The sequence below is a fragment of the Oncorhynchus tshawytscha genome, linkage group LG19 (genome assembly GCF_018296145.1).
Source record: "Oncorhynchus tshawytscha isolate Ot180627B linkage group LG19, Otsh_v2.0, whole genome shotgun sequence".
In the NCBI taxonomy this organism is placed as follows: Eukaryota; Metazoa; Chordata; class Actinopteri; order Salmoniformes; family Salmonidae; genus Oncorhynchus; species Oncorhynchus tshawytscha.
Window position 1 is genome coordinate 8,391,257 of NC_056447.1, and position 22,321 is coordinate 8,413,577.

At 41.4% G+C, this 22,321-nt stretch overlaps 2 protein-coding genes across 4 annotated transcripts in view; both read right to left on the minus strand.

Annotated features, from left to right (window-relative positions):
- sin3aa (SIN3 transcription regulator family member Aa) overlaps positions 1-10,933 on the minus strand; it is a 33,267-nt gene extending 22,334 nt beyond the window's left edge. Inside the window, exon 1 of the mRNA XM_024379024.2 lies at positions 10,865-10,933. The gene's annotated coding sequence lies outside the window, so the exon portion shown is untranslated. The remainder of the gene's footprint in view (positions 1-10,864) is intronic.
- A 2,892-nt stretch (positions 10,934-13,825) lies between these two features.
- The window catches only part of ptpn9a (protein tyrosine phosphatase non-receptor type 9a), a 39,267-nt gene continuing 30,771 nt past the window's right edge, over positions 13,826-22,321 (minus strand). For all 3 annotated transcript variants that reach the window (XM_042301339.1, XM_042301340.1, XM_042301341.1), the window contains 7 exons: positions 21,992-22,308; positions 21,496-21,583; positions 19,898-19,967; positions 17,993-18,071; positions 17,648-17,798; positions 17,187-17,394; positions 13,826-16,806 (listed from right to left, as the gene is read on the minus strand). In XM_042301339.1, coding sequence (XP_042157273.1) covers positions 16,616-16,806; positions 17,187-17,394; positions 17,648-17,798; positions 17,993-18,071; positions 19,898-19,967; positions 21,496-21,583; positions 21,992-22,308 — 1,104 coding nt within the window. In that variant the 3' untranslated portion in view covers positions 13,826-16,615. The remainder of the gene's footprint in view (positions 16,807-17,186; positions 17,395-17,647; positions 17,799-17,992; positions 18,072-19,897; positions 19,968-21,495; positions 21,584-21,991; positions 22,309-22,321) is intronic.

Consider the following 22,321-nt stretch of genomic DNA (forward strand, 5'->3'; position numbering starts at 1 on the left):
CTGCTACACAGATCCACACATGCAACACATTCCAATTCAATATATTTTTCAGTTGCAAAGCACGCTCCCTTCTGTTCTTCGGACACACAAAAAAATCAAGATAAGCCCACTTCTTGTTATCAACCTTATCCAACGCATCTATGATATTCGAGATGTCAAACGGATCTCCCAGATCACGCCCTCGGTCCAAAAGTAAGAGCAAGGCTTTACTAGATTCCATGACCATGCTTTTCTTATTTCCCTTCTTGTTCACCACTGCAATGCATTTCTTCTCACTCATCTCCACTCAACGCTCCATCAGTTTCAAAAGAAACATCTGCCTCCCATCTTCTCCTTCTACCTGATGTGCGTTTCCAGCCCAGACACAAAATCAAAACAGCTTTTCCATTTTGACAATCGATGCCCTGCTGGGAGAAATCAATAGACGAATATCTCAGCGAATCACAGTAATACTGTGAAACAGTCATTCCACTTACTGCATATATGTACATTTTCTGTAATTACACAATGCAAAAATAAATAAGAAATACTATGTGTAGTGCCACTATTCAACAAGGAACCAGCTTTCGCATTCTGAACGACTGGGAGTGAATGGTAGCAGCAAGAAGTTCGCCATCAAAGTGAATAATAAACTTAATTGTAGTGAATTTCAGTTAACTACTTAGGGGTCACACATACCATAACTGCTTTACTGTCAATCTGTTCATTTTTTATTTTTTAAATACCATTGTCTTTCTTACCATCTTCAACCTAGACTTCAGGCTATTCGGTGTGGAAGAATGGGAAATTGTGGGGACCAGGTGTCCAAGGGTGTGTTCGTAAATTCACTGGCTATCTACTCCGATTTCGGAGCACTCTCGTCTGAGTGTGACAGAGGACAGAATAACTGATGAATTTATGAACACGTAACACCTGTAGAATATGACCGGTGTCAGTAAACATCTGCATATTTTTTAAATTAAATTATTGCTAGCAGCACAGTCAGTCACCAACACTCTAAATAACATGTAAAACAGCCTAACTAGCTCTGCTAGGGCTAAAATGATCAGATTGAGGGGATTGCTCATTTGTGTCTGGAAGTAGCTAGCAAGCTAGCCAACTTAAGTCAGTTAACTTGAGTGCTTGACTGCAGAAGTTGGAGTTGAGGTCAGAATGCTCGGATCAACCCTACTCCTTGGCCAGTGTCCAGTGTGCGCTCTGAACACACAGAGCAAAACACTCAAACGCTCTGTATTTACTACTTGTACAGTTGAAGTCGGAAGTTTACATACACTTAAGTTGGTGTCATTAAAACTTGTTTTTCAACCGCTCCACAAATTTCTTGTTAACAAACCATAGTTTTGGCAAGTAATTTTTTTTTAAACAATTGTTTACAGACAGATTATGCAGAAGTTCACATACACTAATTTGACTGTGCCTTTAAACAGCTTGGAAAATTCCAGAAAATGATGTCATGGCTTTAGAAGCTTCTGATAGGCTAATTGACATCATTTGAGACAAATGGAGGTGTACCTGTGAATGTATTTCAAGGCTTACCTTCAAACTCAGTGCCTCTTTGCTTGACATCATGGGAAAATCAAAAGAAATCAGCCAAGACCTCAGAAAATAAATTGTAGACCTCCACAGGTCTGGTTCATCATTGGAAGCAATTTCTAAATGCCTGAAGGTACCACTTTCATCTGTACAAACTTTAGAACGCAAGTATAAACACCATGGGACCACGGAACTGCCATACCGCTCAGGAAGGAGACGCGTTCTGTCACCTAGAGATGAACGTACATTGGTGCGAAAAGTGCAAATCAATCCCAGAACAACAGCACAGGACCTTGTGAAGATGCTGGAAGAAAAAGATACAAAAGTATCTGCGCTGTTTATGACTTCAAGCCTATCAACTCCCGAGATTAGGCTGGCAATACTAAAGTACCTATTAGAACATCCAATAGTCAAAGGTATATGACCATACTAGAGGTCGACCGATTATGATTTTTCAACGCAGATAACGATTAATGGAGGACCAAAAAAAGCTGATACCATTTCATCGGCCAATTAAAAAGATATAGAAATATATACAATTTTGAAATAATGACAATTACAACAACTGAGTGGACACTTATTTTATCTTAATACACTGCTCAAAAAAAAAGAAAGCGAACACTTAAACAACACAATGTAACTCCAAGTCAATCATACTTCTGTGAAATCAAACTGTCCACTTAGGAAGAAACACTGACAATAAATTTCACATGCTGTTGTGCAAATGGGATAGACAACAGGTGGAAATTATAGGCAATTAGTAAGACACTCCCAATAAAGGAGTGGTTCTGCAGGTGGTGACCACAGACCACTTCTCAGTTCCTATGCTTCCTGGCTGATGTTTTGGTCACTTTTGAATGCTGGTGGTGCTTTCACTCTAGTGGTAGCATGAGACGGAGTCTACAACCCACACAAGTGGCTCAGGTAGTGCAGCTCATCCAGGATGGAACATCAATGCAAGCTGTGGCAAGAAGGTTTGCTGTGTCTGTCAGCGTAGTGTCCAGAGCATGGAGGCGCTACCAGGAGACAGGCCAGTATATCAGGAGACGTGGAGGAGGCCGTAGGAGGGCAACAACCCAGCAGCAGGACCGCTTCCTCAGCCTTTGTGCAAGGAGGAGCAAGAGGAGCACTGCCAGAGCCCTGCAAAACGACCTCCAGCAGGCCACAAATGTGCATGTGTCTGTTCAAACGGTCAGAAACAGACTCCATGAGGGTGGTATGAGGGCCCGATGTCCACAGGTGGGGGTTGTGCTTACAGCCCAACACCGTGCAGGACGTTTGGCATTTGCTAGAGAACACCAAGATTGGCAAATTCGCCACTGGCGCCCTGTGCTCTTCACAGATGAAAGCAGGTTCACACAGCACATGTGACAGACGTGACAGTCTGGAGACGCCGTGGAGAACGTTCTGCTGCTTGCAACATCTTCCAGCATGACAGGTTTGGCGGTGAGTCAGTCATGGTGTGAGGTACAGAGGTGAGATCCTCAGACCCCTTGTGAGACCATATACTGGTGCGGTTGGCCCTGGGTTCCTCCTAATGCAAGACAATGCTAGACCTCATGTGGCTGGAGTGTGTCAGCAGTTCCTGCAAGAGGAAGGCATTGATGCTATGGACTGGCCCGCCCGTTCCCCAGACCTGAATCCAATTGAGCACATCTGGGACATCATGTCTCGCTCCATCCACCACAGACTGTCCTCATCAGGAGCATGCCCAGGCATTGTAGGGAGGTCATACAGGCACATGGAGGCCACACACACTACTGAGCCTCATTTTGACTTGTTTTAAGGTCATTACATCAAAGTTGGATCAGCCTGTAGTATGGTTTTCCACTTTAATTTTGAGTGTGACTCCAAATCCAGACCTCCATGGGTTGATAAATTTGATTTCCATTGATCATTTTTGTGTGATTTTGTTGACAGCACATTCAACTATGTAAAGAAAAAAGTATTTAGTAAGAATATTTCATTCATTCAGATCTAGGATGTGTTATTTTAGTGTTCCCTTTATTTTTTTGAGCAGTGTATAATACATCAATAATCAATTTAGTCTCTAATAAATAATTTAACATGTTTAATTTGGTTTAAATAATGCATGAAAGTAAAAGTGCAATATGTGCCATGTAAAAAATCTAACATTTAAGTTCCTTGCTCAGAACATATGAAAGCTGGTGGTTCCTTTTAACATGAGTCTTCAATATTCCCAGGTAAGAAGTTTTAGGTTGTAGTTATTATAGGACTATTTTTCTCTACACCATTTGTATTTCATTTACCTTTGACTATTGGATGTTCTAATAGATACTTTAGTATTGCTAGCCTTATCTCGGGAGTTGATAGGCTTGAAGTCATAAACAGCGCAATGCTTGAAGCACAGCGAAGAGCTGCTGGCAAATGCAGGAAAGTGCTGTTTGAATGAATGCTTACGAGCCTGCTGCTGCCTACCACTGCTCAGAATGCTCTATCAAATCATAGACCTAATTATAATATAATAACACCAAAATATGAGCCTTAGGTTATTAATATGGTCAAATCTGGAAACTAACAAAATGTTTATTCTTTCAGTGAAATACAGAACCGTTCCATATTATATCTAAAGGGTGGCATCCCTAAGTCTAAATATTGCTGTTACATTGCACAACCATCAAGGTTATGTCATAATTATGTAAAATTCTGGCAAATTAATTACGGTCTTTGTTAGGAAGAAATAGTCTTCACACAGTTCGCAACGAGCCAGGCGGCCTAAACGGCTGCATATACCCTGACTCTGCTTGCACAGAACGCAAGAGAAGTGACAATTTCCCTAGTTAAAAGAAATTCATGTTAGCAGGCAATATTAACTAAATATGCAGGTTTAAAAATATATACTTGTGTATTGATTTTAAGAAAGGCATTGATGTTTATGGTTAAGTACACATTGGTGAAACGACAGTGCTTTTTTCACGAATGCGCTTGTTAAATCACCCGTTTGGCGAAGTAGGCTGTGATTCAATGATAAATTAACAGGCACCGCATCAATTATATGCAACACAGGACAAGCTAGATAAACTGGTAATATCAACCATGTGTAGTTAACGAGTGATTATGTTAAGATTCATTGTTTTTTTATATGGTAAGTTTAATGCTAGCTAGCACCTTACCGTGGCTCCTTGCTGCACTCGCATAACAGGTAGTCAGCCTGCCACGCAGTCTCCTTGTGGAGTGCAATGTAATCGGCCATAATCGGTGTCCAAAAATGTCAATTACCGATTGTTATGAAAACCTGAAATCGGCCAGTCCGATTAAATCGGTCGACCTCTAATATCCACAGTAAAATGAGTCCTATATCAACATAACCTGAATGGCCGCTCAGCAAGGAAGAAGCCACTGCTCTAAAACCGCCATAAAAAAGCCAGACTATGGTTTGCAATTGCACATGGGGACAAAGATCGTACTTTTTGGAGAAATGTCCTCTGGTCTGATGAAATATAAATAGAACTGTTTGGCCATAATGACCATCGTTATGTTTGGAGGAAAAAGGGGTAGGCTCGCAAGCCGACACACAGTATCCCAACCGTGAAGCACAGGGGTGGCAGCATCATGTTGTGGGGGTGCTTTACTGCTGGAGGGACTGGTGCACTTCACAAAATAGATGGCATCAGGAGGCAGGAAACTTATATGGATATACTGAAGCAACATCTCAAGACATCAGTCAGGAAGTTCAAGCTTGGTCGCAAATGGGTCTTCCAAATTGACAATGACTCCAAGCATACTTCCAAAGTTATGGCAAAATGGCTTAAGGACAACAAAGACAAGGTATTGGAGTGGCCATCACAAAGCCCTGACCTCAATCCCATACAATATTTGTGGGCAGAACTGAAAAAAGCATTTGCGAGCATGGATCCCTACAAACCTGACTCAGTTACACTAGCTCTGTCAGGAGGAATGGGCCAAAATTCACCCAATTTATTGTGGGAAGCTTGTGGAAGGCTACATAAAACGTTTGACCCAAGTTAAACAATTTAAAGGCAATGCTTCCAAATACTAATTGAGTGTAAGTAAACTTCTGACACACTGGGAATGTGATTAAAGAAATAAAAGCTTAAATAAATCTCTACTATTATTCTGACACATTCTTAAAATAACGTGGTGATCCTAATTGACCTAAAACAGGGAATTTTTGCTTGGATTAAAATGTCAGGAATTGTGAAAAACTTAGTTTAAGTGTATTTGGCTTAGGTGTATGTCAACTTCCGACTTCAACTGTACTTTATAGTGTTATTGGCTATTCTATGTTCTGGTTGGTAGCTAACGTTACCACTCCAGTGGCCAACGTTAACACCGTCATGAAAATGGGCATCTGGGAAGCCCTACAATATTACATTTGTCTAAGTAGTGCGAACGCTTGGCAGCAGGCAATGTTGAAAAGTAATCTTTACATGTTGTACTTTTCTTGAATGTAGGTCATTTGTAAATTACAAACAAGCTGACAAGAAAATTGCATTTGAAGAAGGCGCAGTTTTTGCTGGGGAGAGGCTTTACGTTCACGCAGGATGCCCAAATGGGTCACTTATGTCGAATAGCTGAGAGTAAAATGTATTCGGTTCAGTCAGTTGTTCCAATAAACCCTTCCCAGCTAGCGTACATTATGCTGGCTAGCTGGCAACTGCATGGCGCTAGTTAAAACTTGTAAAAGTCAGTGATGTTATGTAGATGAACAAGGGATAAATAATTTGCAGTATTGATCACCAATGTTCCCTTAACTGCGCACCACCACTGATTGCCACGAAGAAGAAATGCTGAGCAGAGACAAGAGATTAAACTTCACTGAGTTCACCCCATTAGTTTTCACTATATAGATCAACGTTTTTTCTGTGATCAAATCAACATTATATCATCCCCTTTTCAATTAAAGAAAACAAATCTAACTTCGCAAAATTGAGTCTGATGTTGTTGTAGCAGAGCCAATACAATGTTATTAGCAGGGTTATCCCTTGAGCAGTCTTTCAATCACCCGCGAGTGAATGCACTTTTTTAGAACAGTTCAGAGCCGCGAGTGTGCACGCATTTGTTCATATTCTTTGCTAGTTAGCGAGTTATTTGCCCAGTTATAGACAAGTATAGGTCAGCAATGGGAAGTTATTGCTTCCTACAAGAGCACAAAACGTGTAGGCTACATTTCAAATTGTCTTTGAAAAGCCAGTCAGGTAAAAAGCTTGTCTTAATTAAAAGGGGCAGCAGGTAGATCGAATCCCGGAGCTGACAAGGTAAAACATCTTCGTTCTGCCCCTGAACAGTTAACCCACTGTTTCTAGGCCGTCATTGTAAATAAGAATTTGTTCTTAACTGACTAGCCTAGTTAAATAAAGGTTAAATTAAAAAAAGGGTGAGTCTTGCATTTGGGGACAGGCTTGACTATGCAAATAAGCCAAGAAAGAGAGGGGTAGCCTACATTGTCTGTATGGTAATAATAATAATACATTGTATATTGTTAGTGGTTTCTTGCATCACACAACAATACAATTTACAGTTACCTATTTGGCCCATGGCATTACAGACCAAGTCAAAATGCATGAATTCATGGCAAGCCCTTCATATAATATAAAAACATTTTTAAAAGTCTCATGTAATGTAGGCCTGCATTGAACACCACATAGGCTATTTCATAGAAATCAAAAGCTATTTCCATGTAAAAATGTTTTGTTGGTAGGCCTACATTATGCTCAAATAGCCACAATAGCATATTGGCTACGGTCTAAAATTGTAAAGGTACAACCTCAGTGTTCACTATAAACGCACACCGGAAGTCAGCACAAAACTCTCACAATGTTCAAGTTTCTGCTCACAACACCAACAATTTGCTCAGGGCCCCCAAAATGTAAAGGGAACATTGGTGGTCACAATCTCCAATTTGTTCCATCCCACTTGATTTTATTTTGTATTAGGATAGCAGCCCACATGAGAAATAACTTTAATATTGATACCATCTGGATCACGTGATAGTCTTCACTGCTCAATGGGGATGTACAATATTACGTTTCAAATTCTCGCTGAAGTTTCTAGCCAAATTGGATATTGTGGCTAGAAACTTCAGTGAGAATTTAAAACTTAATATTGTACATCCCCATTGAGCAGTGAAGACTATCACGTGATCCAGATGGTATCAATATCACAAGTTATTCCTCATCAGGACGACTGACTGAACCGAATCCGTTAGTCTCCACTCAACTCTCGCTGCACGGAAAACATCATCAATTTGGTCACCAGGCATGTCAGGCATGTCTGTATAGCCTCTTTCAGAGGTGTGAGGAGGATCTCTGCGGACCCTTCATGTCGGGGGAAGTAATTTAGCCATTGGCGATCTGTAGAGTTCTGTCAATTAACTTAATTCTAGCATTACACATTATACTAATTATGTCCAATTTAATCAACAAATATGATAGTCAGTTTAAATAAGGTTAAGGGTACAAGACTGTGTACATATCTGGCTGTGTTGGCAGAAATCACTACATATCCCATAGAGCCAAGCGGGGAGAGAGTGCCCACTGTTACTGTTCCAAGACCAGTCAGAGGCAGTGCTTGACGGGCAGGAGCTCACCAGAGCGGAGTACCGGTGTAGTGCCGAAAAGCTCCCCCTGCCAGAATTCTCCATCCCCTTCGCATGAACGCGCACACACAAATATTAATTGCTGCGACTTGCTTGCTAGTTAACATTTCTGATCACGTTAGGCTGCATTTCATTTTTTTTAATGTCGGTTTGATCGCGGGGAGGCACTAGTAATGTCTGTAGTTTTCAGGTTTGGTTATTTGTTTCAAATGTATTCTATAAATAAATCTATTTGCTAAAATTCATCATCTCTCCCATGTCTTATTTGACTAGTAGTTGTTCTGTAATGTTTATTGCTTGCCTACATTTGACTCTCTCCTATGTTTAATATAACACACATAAATTAATAATTAATTTCGGTTGCCTATCCCGAAGTGAAGTTTGTGCTATAGAAAGTATTTGACTAGCCACAAAATGTAAAAAAATTAGGTGGAGGGGATTTCGGCAAGGCCATTTTCTTGCCTGACGAAATTCTTATCCCTTTCTATCTTGGGTCTGCAAGGCCTGGCACACTTCAGAATAATTTTGGTAGCTCATGTTGACCAGTAGTGTGTGCCACGGGAAGTATTTGACTCCAGCCACAAAATTAAGGAAATTAGAAGGGGGGGAACGACAACGATTTCTGCATGCAAGAAAATGAACGTGCCAAAATCACCCCCCACCCTCAATTTACTTAATTTCTGTCAGGGGGGAGCTTTTCGGCCCCAGACCGGCACCTAAAATGTTCTACTGCTTAAACTCATGTTCCTCTTATAGAATATTAGCTCAAAAGTACTGTGGCGAACCTGCACCTAAATATCAACCGTCCTGGCACTCAACATGAGTACCGGGCCCTATTTCAGTCCAAGTCAGAAGCATCCAGCAAACCCTATGCCAATGACGCGGGTGTATCTCTAAACTGAATTTGGATGCGGGTTAAGTAGTGCAATGATATCCTTCGCCACCTCATTTTATGAATATGCATAGTCATCTCGAGACAACTACTATAACGTGATTTTTCTCTAAATTGGCGGCATGTCATTTATACTACTTATCAGTACACTCGTACAACTGAAGCATTACAAAACTTATATTCGATCAAATAAACCTCACGTAGGAAAAAAAAATGTGTTGACCAAATGTAACACTCATTGACCTCCATATAAAAACTCATTGATTTGTGGGCGAAACAACGTCACCTGCTGGAGGGAAACAGATTATCCACCGAGTTGTCTCGCGCATTACTGCGCATATGCAGGCTGTCAAAGGCACAAAAGTTGTTTTTGACAAATGAAAACGTGTCAGTTTGGCACTTCTACGAGGTCGGAGTAATAACATATTCAGCAAGACATTGGCCTGACATTCATTAATATATTGGCTCAAATCTAGGTAGTGCCTTTAGATTTCGATAAAATTAACTTTGGAATAACATTTCACTCCTCAAACCCTGGCCTGTTTCGCAAACGTTCCCATAAGTCTCGCGATATCGCGCCTCTGGGTTTAGAAACTGTGGTGGAACTTCCAAAATAAACCATCGCCCACGGGAGGCGGAGCTGAAACACAGCCAGGGATTTCTCCCTCCTCCACCCGAGGAGTTACAGCAGCGATTGTATGACAACCGTGCCAGTGTACAGATTACGAGACATTGACGAGTACGCACATTTTAATTCGTTCTGAATCGGGTTTTGGCATGCTTCTGCTGAATACAGCCAAACAGGCGCCTCAACTGGATTCGCCTATGTGACTTATTCAGGTTCGGAAATAACACAGCTAACCATTTCGACCGACGTAGGCACCAGATCTAGAATGTTGTCAAACACAAAAAGCCATATGGTTATTGCTAGAGCGGAAACATTTTAAGCATGTAGCCAACATTAAAGCTAACCAGCTAGGACAGAGGAAGGACATTTCTTCAAGTTTTATAGGATTGATGGCAGACAAGTCTCGGTCTCCCTCGATATAGCTAGCAGAGTGTAACTGGAGCGTCACATTAGCCCTGCAAAATCCCAAATGCTAGCTGGTTCGATATGCCCCTCTTACTTTTTCTACCGAAAATTAACAGGAACGATTGAAATGCTGCGTTCTAAAGCAATACGGGAAACGGCAAATTATATTATTTCCTCGGTTGCAGCAGCTTTGTGGTGCGTAGATTTGGCACTCGCAACGAGGACAATGGTTGAAACCTGATATACAAGACAACAATTTAGATGATTTCGTTTGAAACATGCAAGTCAGTTGCCCTCCACATTCAATGCCAAAGTCAAATAGGAACTATGAAACATTTTGTAAGCGTCATTACAATTGAAGTTACAGGCAATTCCGTGTCAAAAGCAGTTGTAAATGTCTTAGTTTGACCGTCTTGATTAAATTCTGTGTTTACTTTGATACTCGGAGTAAAATGTCCTATTCACCAATATAACTCCCTCCCCCTGCCGATCCATTTGCAAACTGTAGCCTATACATCGAGGTCTGCAAGATACTACATAGTTGTTTTTTTTACTTCTCTGGAAGTGTAAACAATTTATATATAACCCCATTTACAGTTAATTCGCGTTCTTTCAGCAACAGAAACGCATACTAGGGGAAAATTTGGCTTGCAACCATGTCCTTATTTTGGCCGTTCCTTTGACATTATCGCGTAAACACCAATACATTTGCAAGAACAAGATTCATAGCCTATATGCCCTTAACCTTCCCAATCTTTATGAACGTCATATGGTTCGAAATATGAAAGCAGAAACATTTATGTTTGCTTTACCAGCTGTTACATACCTAGGAAAAATGGTCTTCTCACTCCGGATTCGTGTTTGTAACAAAATAGTTGGAAACGCCCCCCCCTCCTCTTGCATTGGCGTACACTTCTTCTTACGTCATTTGAGTTTAAATATTACCCGCCAAACTGTTACCTATAGGCCTACTTTTTTATGCTGGTCTAGTCTAAGAAATGTAATAGTTTTAAACAAATAACGATTTGGTATGAACTTTGATTCATATATATATATTTTTTTAAATTGTAGGTATGTTCTTGTCAGTAGATTCTATCCAGATGTATAAGCTATGGCAGAAGACTCACCTGGTGACAACAGAGTAAACAGCAAAAGAGGAAGACCTTGATGGTTGAAATGTTACCAATCTTTATTAAATAGCCTTTGGGAGCAACTAATGTGGGCAGAATTTTTTAAATGCATCTTATACCATATAATTAAAAATGGTACATAATGTAATAATATCTATTCTCGATTAGGCTACCTTCACTTTCAGTTGGATGCCACCAGGTTTCCTCCAAATTAAGAGCATCTTGATTCAAGCAAGCCTAAATTATAACCATGGAATCAAGACATGAGGCATGACACTTAAAAAAGAAAAGCCTCTGCTACTTTTAACTTCTATGATATCTTAAATGCATGCAGACTGAGAAGTGACACTTGGCCATAGGCTACTGCTGTGTTGGAGCAAAAAACAAAACCTGTGAGTTGAGTCTGTGCAGTAAATGCAATTGTATTCACATTTGTCCAACAATACTAAGAAATTTAAATAAGATGTAAGGATAGAATGAAGGCTCATTAGGGGTGACAATTTCCCTGTGGTGATAATATTAGGGCATCCTATCATTGATGTCCAAACCACCACTACTGGACACAAACTTTTTAAAAAGGTAAACAGCAGATAACGCAAAGTTTTAGCAAGAGCAAGTAACAGTTATCACAGGGGAGATGGAATTCTAAAGTTGGAGTTGAAAAGATCTTAGCTCCCCCTTCTGGAATTTATGGAGCTTTTGGCCACCTCAGAAAGCTGCAAAACAATTCTGGAGCCAAGACTAACCTTTAATAGATGCTAAGAAATGTAATCAAGTCACAGAAAAATAATTACAGCCAAATTAATCATTTTCTTCAAACTTAGATTTTTTCAGAGTTATGATTAGTCTAGACAAACCAGATTCAAATATGACAAAAGCACACAATTGGGAATCACCATTTTTCATTTAATATGCTGAATACACTGTTTTGTTTTTCCTTTGAAAGGTTATTGGACATATCCCAATCTCCTTTGATTGGAAAACATAATACTTGGCAAAACAAAAATTGGGTAATAAGACAGAACCATTTCAAATGCACATGTGTAGACAAATGTTGGCTTTTCATACAGCATAGTTTGAGTCAGTTGTCCTCAATCATACTAATAACAAGTAATGTTACAACTGCGAATATAATTTAAAGTAGATACTTTTAAAGTCTGAATACTTGTAAGAAAAAGTTGAATACAATAGAAAAATAATATTGGTCACACTTTGTGTCCGTCATTGAAAGTAATAATTCTAAAATAAGAGTGCACGAGGATGGCAGACTTAAATGAGGCTCCACTTCAAGCAAATTCAATATGAATTCAGTTGCAAAGAACACATTATTTCATCCAACTATAAGATGCCATATAATGATGCACAGGCACTGTACAGCAATGGGAACGGTAATATTCGACGTGTAATCATGACAAGATGTCAGGTTCAGATGGATTATATTCGGAAACTACTCAGACCCCTTCACTTTTTCCACATTGTTACGTTACAGCCTTATTCTAAATTTGATTAAATCACCCCCCCCCAATCTAAACACAATACACCAGTGACAAAGCAAAAACAGGTTAGCCATTTTTGCAAATTTATAAAAAGTGAAATATCACATTTACTTAAGTATTCAGACCCTTTACTAAATACATTGTTGAAGCACCATTGGCAGAGATTACAGCAGAGTCTTCTTGGGTATGACACACCTGCATTTGGGGAGTTTCTCCCATTATTTTCTGCAGATCCTCTCAAGCTCTGTCAGGTTGGATGGGGAGTGTCGCTGCACAGCTATTTCCAGGCCTCTCCAGAGATGTTCGATCGGGTCAAGTCCAGGCTCTTGCTGGGTCACTCAAGGACATTCAGAGTGTCCAGAAGCCACTCCTTTATTGTCTTGGGGTCTTTGTCCTGTTGCAAGGTAAACCTTAACCTGCTCCAGAGCGTTTGGGACCTCAGACTGGGGCCCCAAACGCTCTGGAGCAGGTTTTCATCAAGGATCTTCTGTACTTTGTTCCATTAATCTTTCCCTTGATCCTGACTTGCCTCCTTTTTACTGAGGAGTGGCTTGCCCACTACCATAAAAGGCCTGCTTGGTAGAGTTCTGCAGAGATGGAAGGTTCTCCCATCTCCACAGAAGAACACTGGAGCTCTGTCAGAGTGACCATAAGGTTCTTGGTCACCTCTCTGACCAAGGCCCTTCTTCCTGGATTGCTCAGTTTGGCTAGGCGGCCAGCTCTAGGAAGAGTCTTCGTGGTTCCAAACTTCAATTTAAGAATGATGAGGCCACTGTGTTCTTGGGGAACTTCAATGCTGCAGAAATGTTTTGGTACCCTTTCCCTAGATCTGTGCCTCGACACAATCCTGTCTCAGAGCTCTACGGACAATTCCTTTGACCTCATGGCTTGGTTTTTGCTCTGACATGGACTGTCCACTGTGGGACCTTATACAAGTGTGTGCCTTACCAAATCATATCCAACCCAGTTGTAGAAACATCAAGGATAATCAATGGAAATAGGATGCACCTGAGCTCATTTTCAAGACTCATAGCAAAGGTTCTGAATACTTATGTAAATAAGGTATTTAAAAAACATTTGTAAAAATGGTCTAAAATACTGTTTTTGCTTTGTCATAGTGGGGTATTGTGTGTAGATTGAGGATTTAATTTTGTTTTTATATATATATTTCAGAATAAAGCTAACAACATGTGGAAAAAGTAAAGGGGTCTGAATACTTTGAAGGTCAAATGTCCAATCAACAGTAATCAAGTTATATTGTACCTACAGTGCCTTCAGAGAGTTCACACCCCTTTACTTTGTCCACATTTTGTTGTTACAGCCTAAAAAATGTTTGATTAAATTAAGATTTGTGTCACTGATCTACACCCAAATGTCAAAGTGGAATTTTGGTTGTGGAAACATTTAACGCTGAAATGTCTTGAGTCAATAAGTATTTAACCCCTTTGTTGTGGCAAGCCTAAATAAGTTCAGGAGTAAAATGTGCTACAAATCACAAGTTGCATGGAATCATTCAGTGTTCAATAATAGTGGTTAACATTAGTTTTGAATGAGTATCCCATCTTTGTACCCCACACATACAGATAATACATTGTAAGGTCCTTCAATTGAGTAGTGAATTTCAAGCACAGATTCAACCACAAAGACCAGGCAGGTTTTTCAATGTTTTGCAAAGGGCACTGATTGGTAGATGTGTAAAAATATAAAAAGCAGACACTTAATATCCTTCTGAGCATGGTGAAATGATTAATTAGGCTTTGGACGGTGTATCAATACACCCAGTCATTACAAAGATAAAGGCGTCCTTCCTAATTCAATTGCTGGAGAGGAAGGAAAATGCTCAGGGATTTGACCATGAGGCCAAAGGTGGTTTTAAAACAGTTAGAATTTAATGGTTGTAATATGAGAATGGAACATTGTAGTTACTCCACAATGAAGACACATTTCAGATGTACAACTGACTAGGTATCCCCCTTTCCCAATACTAACCTAATGACAGAGTGAAAAGGAAGCCCGTACAGGATACGCAAATTCCAAAACATGCACCTTGTTTGCAACAAGGCACTTAAAGTAATGTGGCAAAGAAATTCACTTTTTCCCTGAATACAAAACTTTGTGTTTTGGGCAAATCCAACATCAATGAGTACCACTTCATATTTTCAAGCATGGTGGTGGCTGCATCATGTTATGGGTATGCTTGTCATTGGCAAGGACTAGGGAGTTTAAGCTAAAAAGAAACAGAATACAGCTGTAAGCAAATAAAAAAAATCCTAGAGAAAAACCTGGTTCACTCTGCTTTCCAACAGACACTGGTAGACAAATTCACCTTTCAGCAAGACAATTACCTAAAACATAAGGCCAAATCTACACTGGAGTTGCTTACCAAGATTGTAAAATCCAGGTGTGCAAAGCTCTTAAACTTACCCAAGAAAACATAAAGCTGTAATCGCCGCCAAAGATGCTTCTACAAAGTATTGACTCAGGGGTGTGAATACTTATGTAAATTCGATTTCTGTATTTAATTTTCAATAAATGTAATAAAAAAACATGTTTTCACTTTGTCATTATGAGGTATTGTGTGTAGATGGGTGAGAAAAAACATATTTAATTCAGGCTGTAACAAAATGTGGAACAAGTAAATAAGTGTGAATACTTTCTGAAGGCACTGTATATTACACGTATACAATCTCCTATAATTGTAATTTCACCTTAAATGCACTTTACCAACACAAGAACTGTAATCTCTAAAAGCACAAAGTGCTTCAACATGGCTGTGTATAAAAGTCTATTGCACTTTACTGAGGTGAGGTCTAGGACAGGTGTCTTAAAGCGGAAGCAGGGTTATGGCCTTCCTACACCAGGTCCATCGCAGCATAGGCGGCTCAATAGACGTACATGACACAACTGAAGCATACTGAACAACTACTGAGTGAAAGCAGCGGCGACCAAACATTTCATGTCATGATCACTACAAGATTTTCACAAGGAACGTTTGAACAGCCAATGTGAATGACTTACAATAACAGAGTGAAGGCAGATGGTTCATGTGTTGTCAGGAGGCCAGCTCTTAATTATTAGATCTGCAGGAAATGCATTGAGATACCAACTTTATCAGCTGCTCACAAAAACAATGTGTTTAGTATTACTTAAAGTTGAACTTAAGGTCATCTATGCATTTTAACTCAATGGTTGAGGCTTGGATTGGGGGTAGGGTAAGATGAGAAGTCCACATGCATCTCAGGGGCAACTTCTACATGTAGCCATTCGATTCAATGACCCAGGGGAAGTTGGGGGGTTCAATGCTTGTATGCCAAGTATAGTTGTATCGCTACGGTCACAACGACAATACCAAGAGGCAAAAGACCATTGAAAAAAAAAAAAAAACTATTATTACTTTCTTCTCCAATACCATTCCTCTCTGCTTTCACAGGTAAATGGAGAGAGGGAGAGAGCAAGAGAAAAGGCCTTCTCAAAGACCACTGAACTGGTCACAGATGTGGTAGGTTCTTAAAAAAGGAAGTTGAACGCAAAGTTCATGTCATCGGTTACTGCTAAGTATCTGGATCACACAAGACACCAAAGCGAATGATGTGTGTCACAACACTAACAGACTCGCATAGACACATAACGGCCACATAATGATTCAAAATCTTCCTCAGAAGACACAAAACTGACAACATTTGTTGCCAGGTTGCTGTGTCTTGTATGTTATTATGTCTTACTATCTAACATTTTTCATCACAACTGTGGCTCTGTCAGAAGTGGCAGAGTCAGAAGGAGGAATGAGTTGGTCTTAAAGGCCTCTTAAAAAGGGAAGAAGTGGGCATGCTGATTGGCTACAAAGTGTCCCCTGGATTCACAGATTGGCTGTGCGAAGGGTCACTGATAGGCTACGACAACACCCAGGGCATCACAGATTGGCCGTGAGAACTATGAGGCGACCCCCAGGCATCACTGATTGGCTGAGAGCAGGCCCTGTCTCTGAGCGTGCTCCAGGATGGCGTTGTGGCAGAAGTAGTACTGGTCTGGGGTCTGGATGGTGAAGGCCCTCTGCGTTCTCATCCGCCGCACCGTCTGACACACGTTGAGCGTCCCCACATCCTGCAGCTGGGACAGACAGATGTCCAGGGCACAGAAGGTACCTGGGTAGGGGAGGGAAGGCGGGAGACATCATTATCAACAAATGTGTTGTGGGGAAAATACAGGAATAACATTAGTTCACTATGGCCCTCCATACATTATAGCCAAGGTGAACAGTTGCCTTAGAAATAAAATCCCTATTCGAGAAATTGAGGTGACACCTATGACTGTCCATAGAGATTCTATGTCATTCTGTGCTTTACACCGATCTTACCACAGGGCTTATTTTTGGCAGGAAAGAAGATCATTAAGTTCGATATAAGCCTGTATGAACCTTTATGATATCATGTTATGCGTCTTTATTTGGGACTCAAGGACTAGAATGAGTCTGACACGCATAGACTAAAAGAGTGGTGGTCGTCAATGAGAATTAATAATTCACCTGTTCTGCCGATGCCAGCACTGCAGTGAACCACCATGGGGGGTCCCAAGGGGTGGCCCCTCCACTGGGGCCCCATGGTCTTCACTGACCGCCTCTGCTGCCTCTTGACAGCCCCCAGAAAGTCAATGAGCGTCACGGCCGAGGTGGGGACGCCGTAGTCGGGCCAGCTAAGGTACTGGAAGTGAGTCACCTGCCTCTGCTCACAATTCTGGAACACACCCCCCCCATGAGATGTAGATTCAAAATGGGTGAACAACCAATGTTTTGCAATTGTTCAAACTCAATAGAAGTTTTGATATTAGCCAACAGTCTAAGAAGAGATGGTAGTGTGTGCTATAGCTAGATAATCTCAGATTTTTGTCCTTGAAAAAAATAAAAAATAATTCATCAATGGGAAGGCATGCGTTCTCCTTGGGTAAAGGGAGCAGAGGTCACTTGAGACCTGTAGCTTGCTACTGTACCTCCATGTTGTGCAGCTCCAGGGTGGTCTGGTTGTAGTGGGAGTGATTGTCCACCCTCTGGTTGACCACAGCCATGTGACCATACACCTCCTGGCCGCCTTCCTCCAGAGGCCAGTACTGACCACACTTCTTCCGACCTCCCTCGTCCGCTCTGCAATACACAGATCGATTATCTCCATGAGGGTATTGACGATCTTTCTAGAACCTCTAGGAAGTGCCCCATTGTAACCTACAGTATTTGGGTCTGGTTCACAACAGTCATTTCCAAATGTCAATGACTCATTTAACAACAATTCTCTACATCATGCCCACTGGGTAAAACAAATATGCAAGAAGATGAACTACCTTGTTGTCATGACAATGACTAGCACGTTTTGCTCCCAGACCATCCTCCAGAAATCCCCATAGGTTTTCTCCAGTGGTCCTATGGACAGCAGAGGGTAGAATGAAGAGAATTAACTACTTTTAATAAAGACATCATAAAGCAGGGGTGTCAAGCATACGGCCTGTGTATGTTTGACACGGTGTCCAGTTTATTAGATACATCGATCTAGTACCAGGTTGGACCCCCTTTGCCTCCAGAACAGCCTAAATTCTTAGGGGGGTAGAAACGTTGTGCAATTGGCACAAAGGGACCAAATATGTGCCAGGACAACATTCCCCACATCATTGCAACACCAGCCTATACCGTGACACCGGGGCAGGATGGGGCTTTGGACTCATGCTGCTTACGCCAATTCCTGAACTCTATATACTTTAAAAAGGACAAAAAACAAATGGAAACTGTGTAGAAATGATAATGACATACATTTATACTGTTTCTTGACTGTGTCCCGCTCGCAAGTAATCACCCAAAAAAAGAAGCTTATGGCAGCGTTTGGAACTGCCGATCAAGAACGCAGAGTTCATCTCAGCCTATGCTGCCCTTCAGTCCCTTGACTTTTTGGCCCTGACAGAGACATGGAACACCGCTGCTCTCTTTTCATCCGACTGTTCTCCCTCATAGTCCGAGAGCATCTGGACATCGCGGTTATGGCACAGGGCTACTCATTTCTCCTAAGTGGAGATTCTCCTTCCTCCCTCCCCGGCAACCTTCTGACGTCTGCCTTCGATTACTTTCTTTCAAACTCACTCTTTCCCCTCCTTTTGACCTCACTCTTTCCCAGTCCCCTCCCACTCACAAGGCAAGCAATACGCTTGACTAGAGGCTGTTCACCTACTCACAGTGCAACCCCCTTCCAGGTCTATGATCAAACTACCTTGTTTCCTTTTCTGTCTCCCTCTCCTCCAAACCTAGCCACTCAACCCCTGCAGCTTATCCAGAACACTGCAGCCCGCCTGGTGTTTAACCTTCCCAAGTTCTCCCATGCCACCCGCTCTTCCGCACACGCCACTGGCTTCCATTTGAAGCTTGCACCACAACAAACCCATGGTACTTGCCTACGGAGCTGCAAGAGGAACTGCCCCTCCCTACCTTCAAGCTATGCTCAAACCCTACACCCCAACCACTCCCTTCTGCCACCTCTGGTCTCTTCCACACCTACTGGAGGGCAGCTTGTGCTCAGCCCAATCCAAGCTCTTCTGTCCTGGCACAATGGTGGCAACAGAATCCCTGCCCATCTTCCTAAAACCCTACCTCTTAAATAATCCCACAGCACACCAACCCCCACCCCCTTTGTGAACTAACACTTGACAGACCGACCGACCCCCCCCACTAGCTCAGACTTTGCTGATAGCTACTTTGAGGAAAACGTTACTTTGACTGATATGTGGTTGTCCCACCTAGCTAACTAAGTCACTCTGGATAAGAGCGTCTGCTAAATTACAAAAATGTTAATGTAAAGCCAGGGAGTCTGAAAAGTAAAGAAACTAGGATAGAGGACTAGCTTTTGCAAATTTAGACAGTGGAAATAACTCATTTCAACATCTCTACCACATCCAACAAGAGAAAAAAATATATATGTTTTGACTGCACTGGGCATTTAAAATGAGTCTTTATGTATCACATTTTCAATTGACTCAATTATTTTGTCAATCATCAAGGGGGCTCTAAATGCTTATGACAAGTCTTACAACACATCCACCACATCAATGCATTTTACCTGCCAACTTTAGTATTACCAAAATACCAATAGTTTGAGAACCAAAGGAATCTCTTACAAATTAATAAATATCCCATGAAAAAAATGTATTCGTGCAAAAGTATCTGATGGTGAAACTAGCAGGTATCATAGACTGACGACTTTGTACCTTGAGTACCGATGTACGCATTCTTCTGTTTGTAGCCGTCCATGAAGCTGGCATTGATGTAATCTGATCTCTGTGGGAAAAAACAGGACTGTCACAGCAAATGATAGAATAGGGGTCTTGTAACATCAGAGCTGTACAGTAGCAATTCAGATACCATTATACAAACATATAGCTCAGTTATTTGTATGTCTTAATAGCATATTCAAGATTAATCAATCATTTAAATTAATATTTTTCAAGTTCTGGGAACCACATGTAAACAGTAGGCATAGGTGCGTTTACAAAGACAGACATACTTACAGCAAGTCTTCTAATGCACTTTGTGCTTGATGAAAGGCAATGCCTTCAGAAAGTATTCCTAGCCTTTGACTAATTCCACATTTTGTTGCATTACAGCATGAATTCAAAATTGATTAAAAAAATGTTCTCTTCTCACCCACCTACACACAATACCCCATAATGACAAAGTGAAAACATGTTTAGACATTTTTGCATTTATTGAAAATGAAATACAGAAATATCTAAAATGTACATAAGTATTCACACCCCCTTGCTATGACACTCCATTTCCCTTTGATCATCCTTGAGCTAGTGCAACATGATTGAAGTCCACCTGTGGCAAATTCAATTGTTTGGACATGATTTATACACTGAACACCTTCCTAATATTGAGTTGCACCCCCTTGTTTCCTCAGAACAGCCTCAATACATCGGGCATGGACTCTACAAGGTGTCGAAAGCGGTCCACAGGGATGCTGACCCATGTTGACTCCAATGCATCCCACAGTTGTGTCAAGTTGGCTGGATGTCCTTTGGGTGGTGGACCTTTGTTACACACAGGAAACTGTTGAGTGTGAAAAGACATGTACTGGCTTAAGCAGGGGGACACGTCTGGCACTGCAGGATTTGAGTCACTGGCGGCGTAGTGTGTTACTGATGGTAGGCTTTGTTACTTTGGTCCCAGCTCTCTGCAGGTCATTCACTAGGTCCCTCCGTGTGGTTCTGGGATTTTTGCGATCATTTTGACCCCACGGGGTGAGATCTTGCGTGGAGCCCCAGATCGAGGGAGATTATCAGTGGTCTTGTATGTCTTCCATTTCCTAATAATTGCTCCCACAGTTGATTTCTTCAAACCAAGCTGCCTACATATTGCAGATTCAGTCTTCCCAGTCTGGATTTTTTTTCTAATTTTGTCTGTCATAGTTGAAGTGTACCTATGATGAAAATTACAGGCCTCTCATCTTTTTAATTGGGAGAACTTGCACAATTGGTGGCTGACTAAATACCCCCCCTGTATGTAAATGAGATATCTATTTCATTTTCAATAAATGTGCAAACATTAAAAAAAAAATATTTTCACTTAGTCATTATGGGGTATTGTGTGTAGATGGACATTTTATTTTTTTAAATGTAATATATTTTGAATTCAGGCTGTAACAAAATGTGGAATAAGTCAAGGGGTATGATGAATACTTAGTGAAGGCACTGTATGCACGATGCACAGGTGGTTCCTAGAAAGTGTTACTGATATCTCTTGTATTATGATTCTGTACATTTGAACTACATTTAACGTCATTTCACTTTTGAGTAGTACACACCTCGTTTCTTCTGGTTTTCAGGTGAACTCTTGTTTGGTCAAGACACAGGACATCCCCATAGCGATTCCTCTCCTGGTTGTATGCAGTACTGGAGAGATTGACAGACACAAAATCAACCAATGGTGATTTATGAATATCATAAAACAATACATCAAGTTCCTGCTGGTGCAAAGTTTTGCCACCCAGTTTGACACTTTACTTCTTTCATTGGAAGTTAAATCGATAAACCTACAGTCTCCTCTCATTTGTAACCCAGTGAGGGTTCAGGGGCCTCAAAGAATCAGAGTAGGAGTGCTGGTATATGATCAGTTTTGCCTCAGATCATAAAGAATACAATTACACGGACAGGAGAGATTTATCCTAGATCAGCTCCTACTCAGACGCTTTGTGAATATTGGCCCGGAACTCTAGGCTTCTCCCCGTCCAGCTCAAAAGCCTGGAAATGTAGACTGACCCAAAGCTAAACCTTTATAAGTGCTTCTATCCATCTACTCACAGGGCACAATGGAATGTCCCAGGTGGTTGCTCCTTGCGGATTTCCTCATACTCCAGGTGGATGCCTGAGCGCTGGAGCCTGCCCAGGTGGGCCATAAACTCAGGCAGACGCATGGCCTCAGGCCCAGGGTTGTGGACCGACGAGTCCTCCAGGGGGATGCCAACCAGCTCATCCACGGGGTCCACACGGCCGTTCTGCCCAGCCAGAAGCTGCTGGTTCCAGCCGTGGGCATCCAGGGGCAGCAGCCCCCCCAGGTGCTCAGGGAGACAGTCCCGTGGGAGGTGCTGGCAGAGGTCAGACATTCTGACCATCTGGACCTGGGAGAGGAGA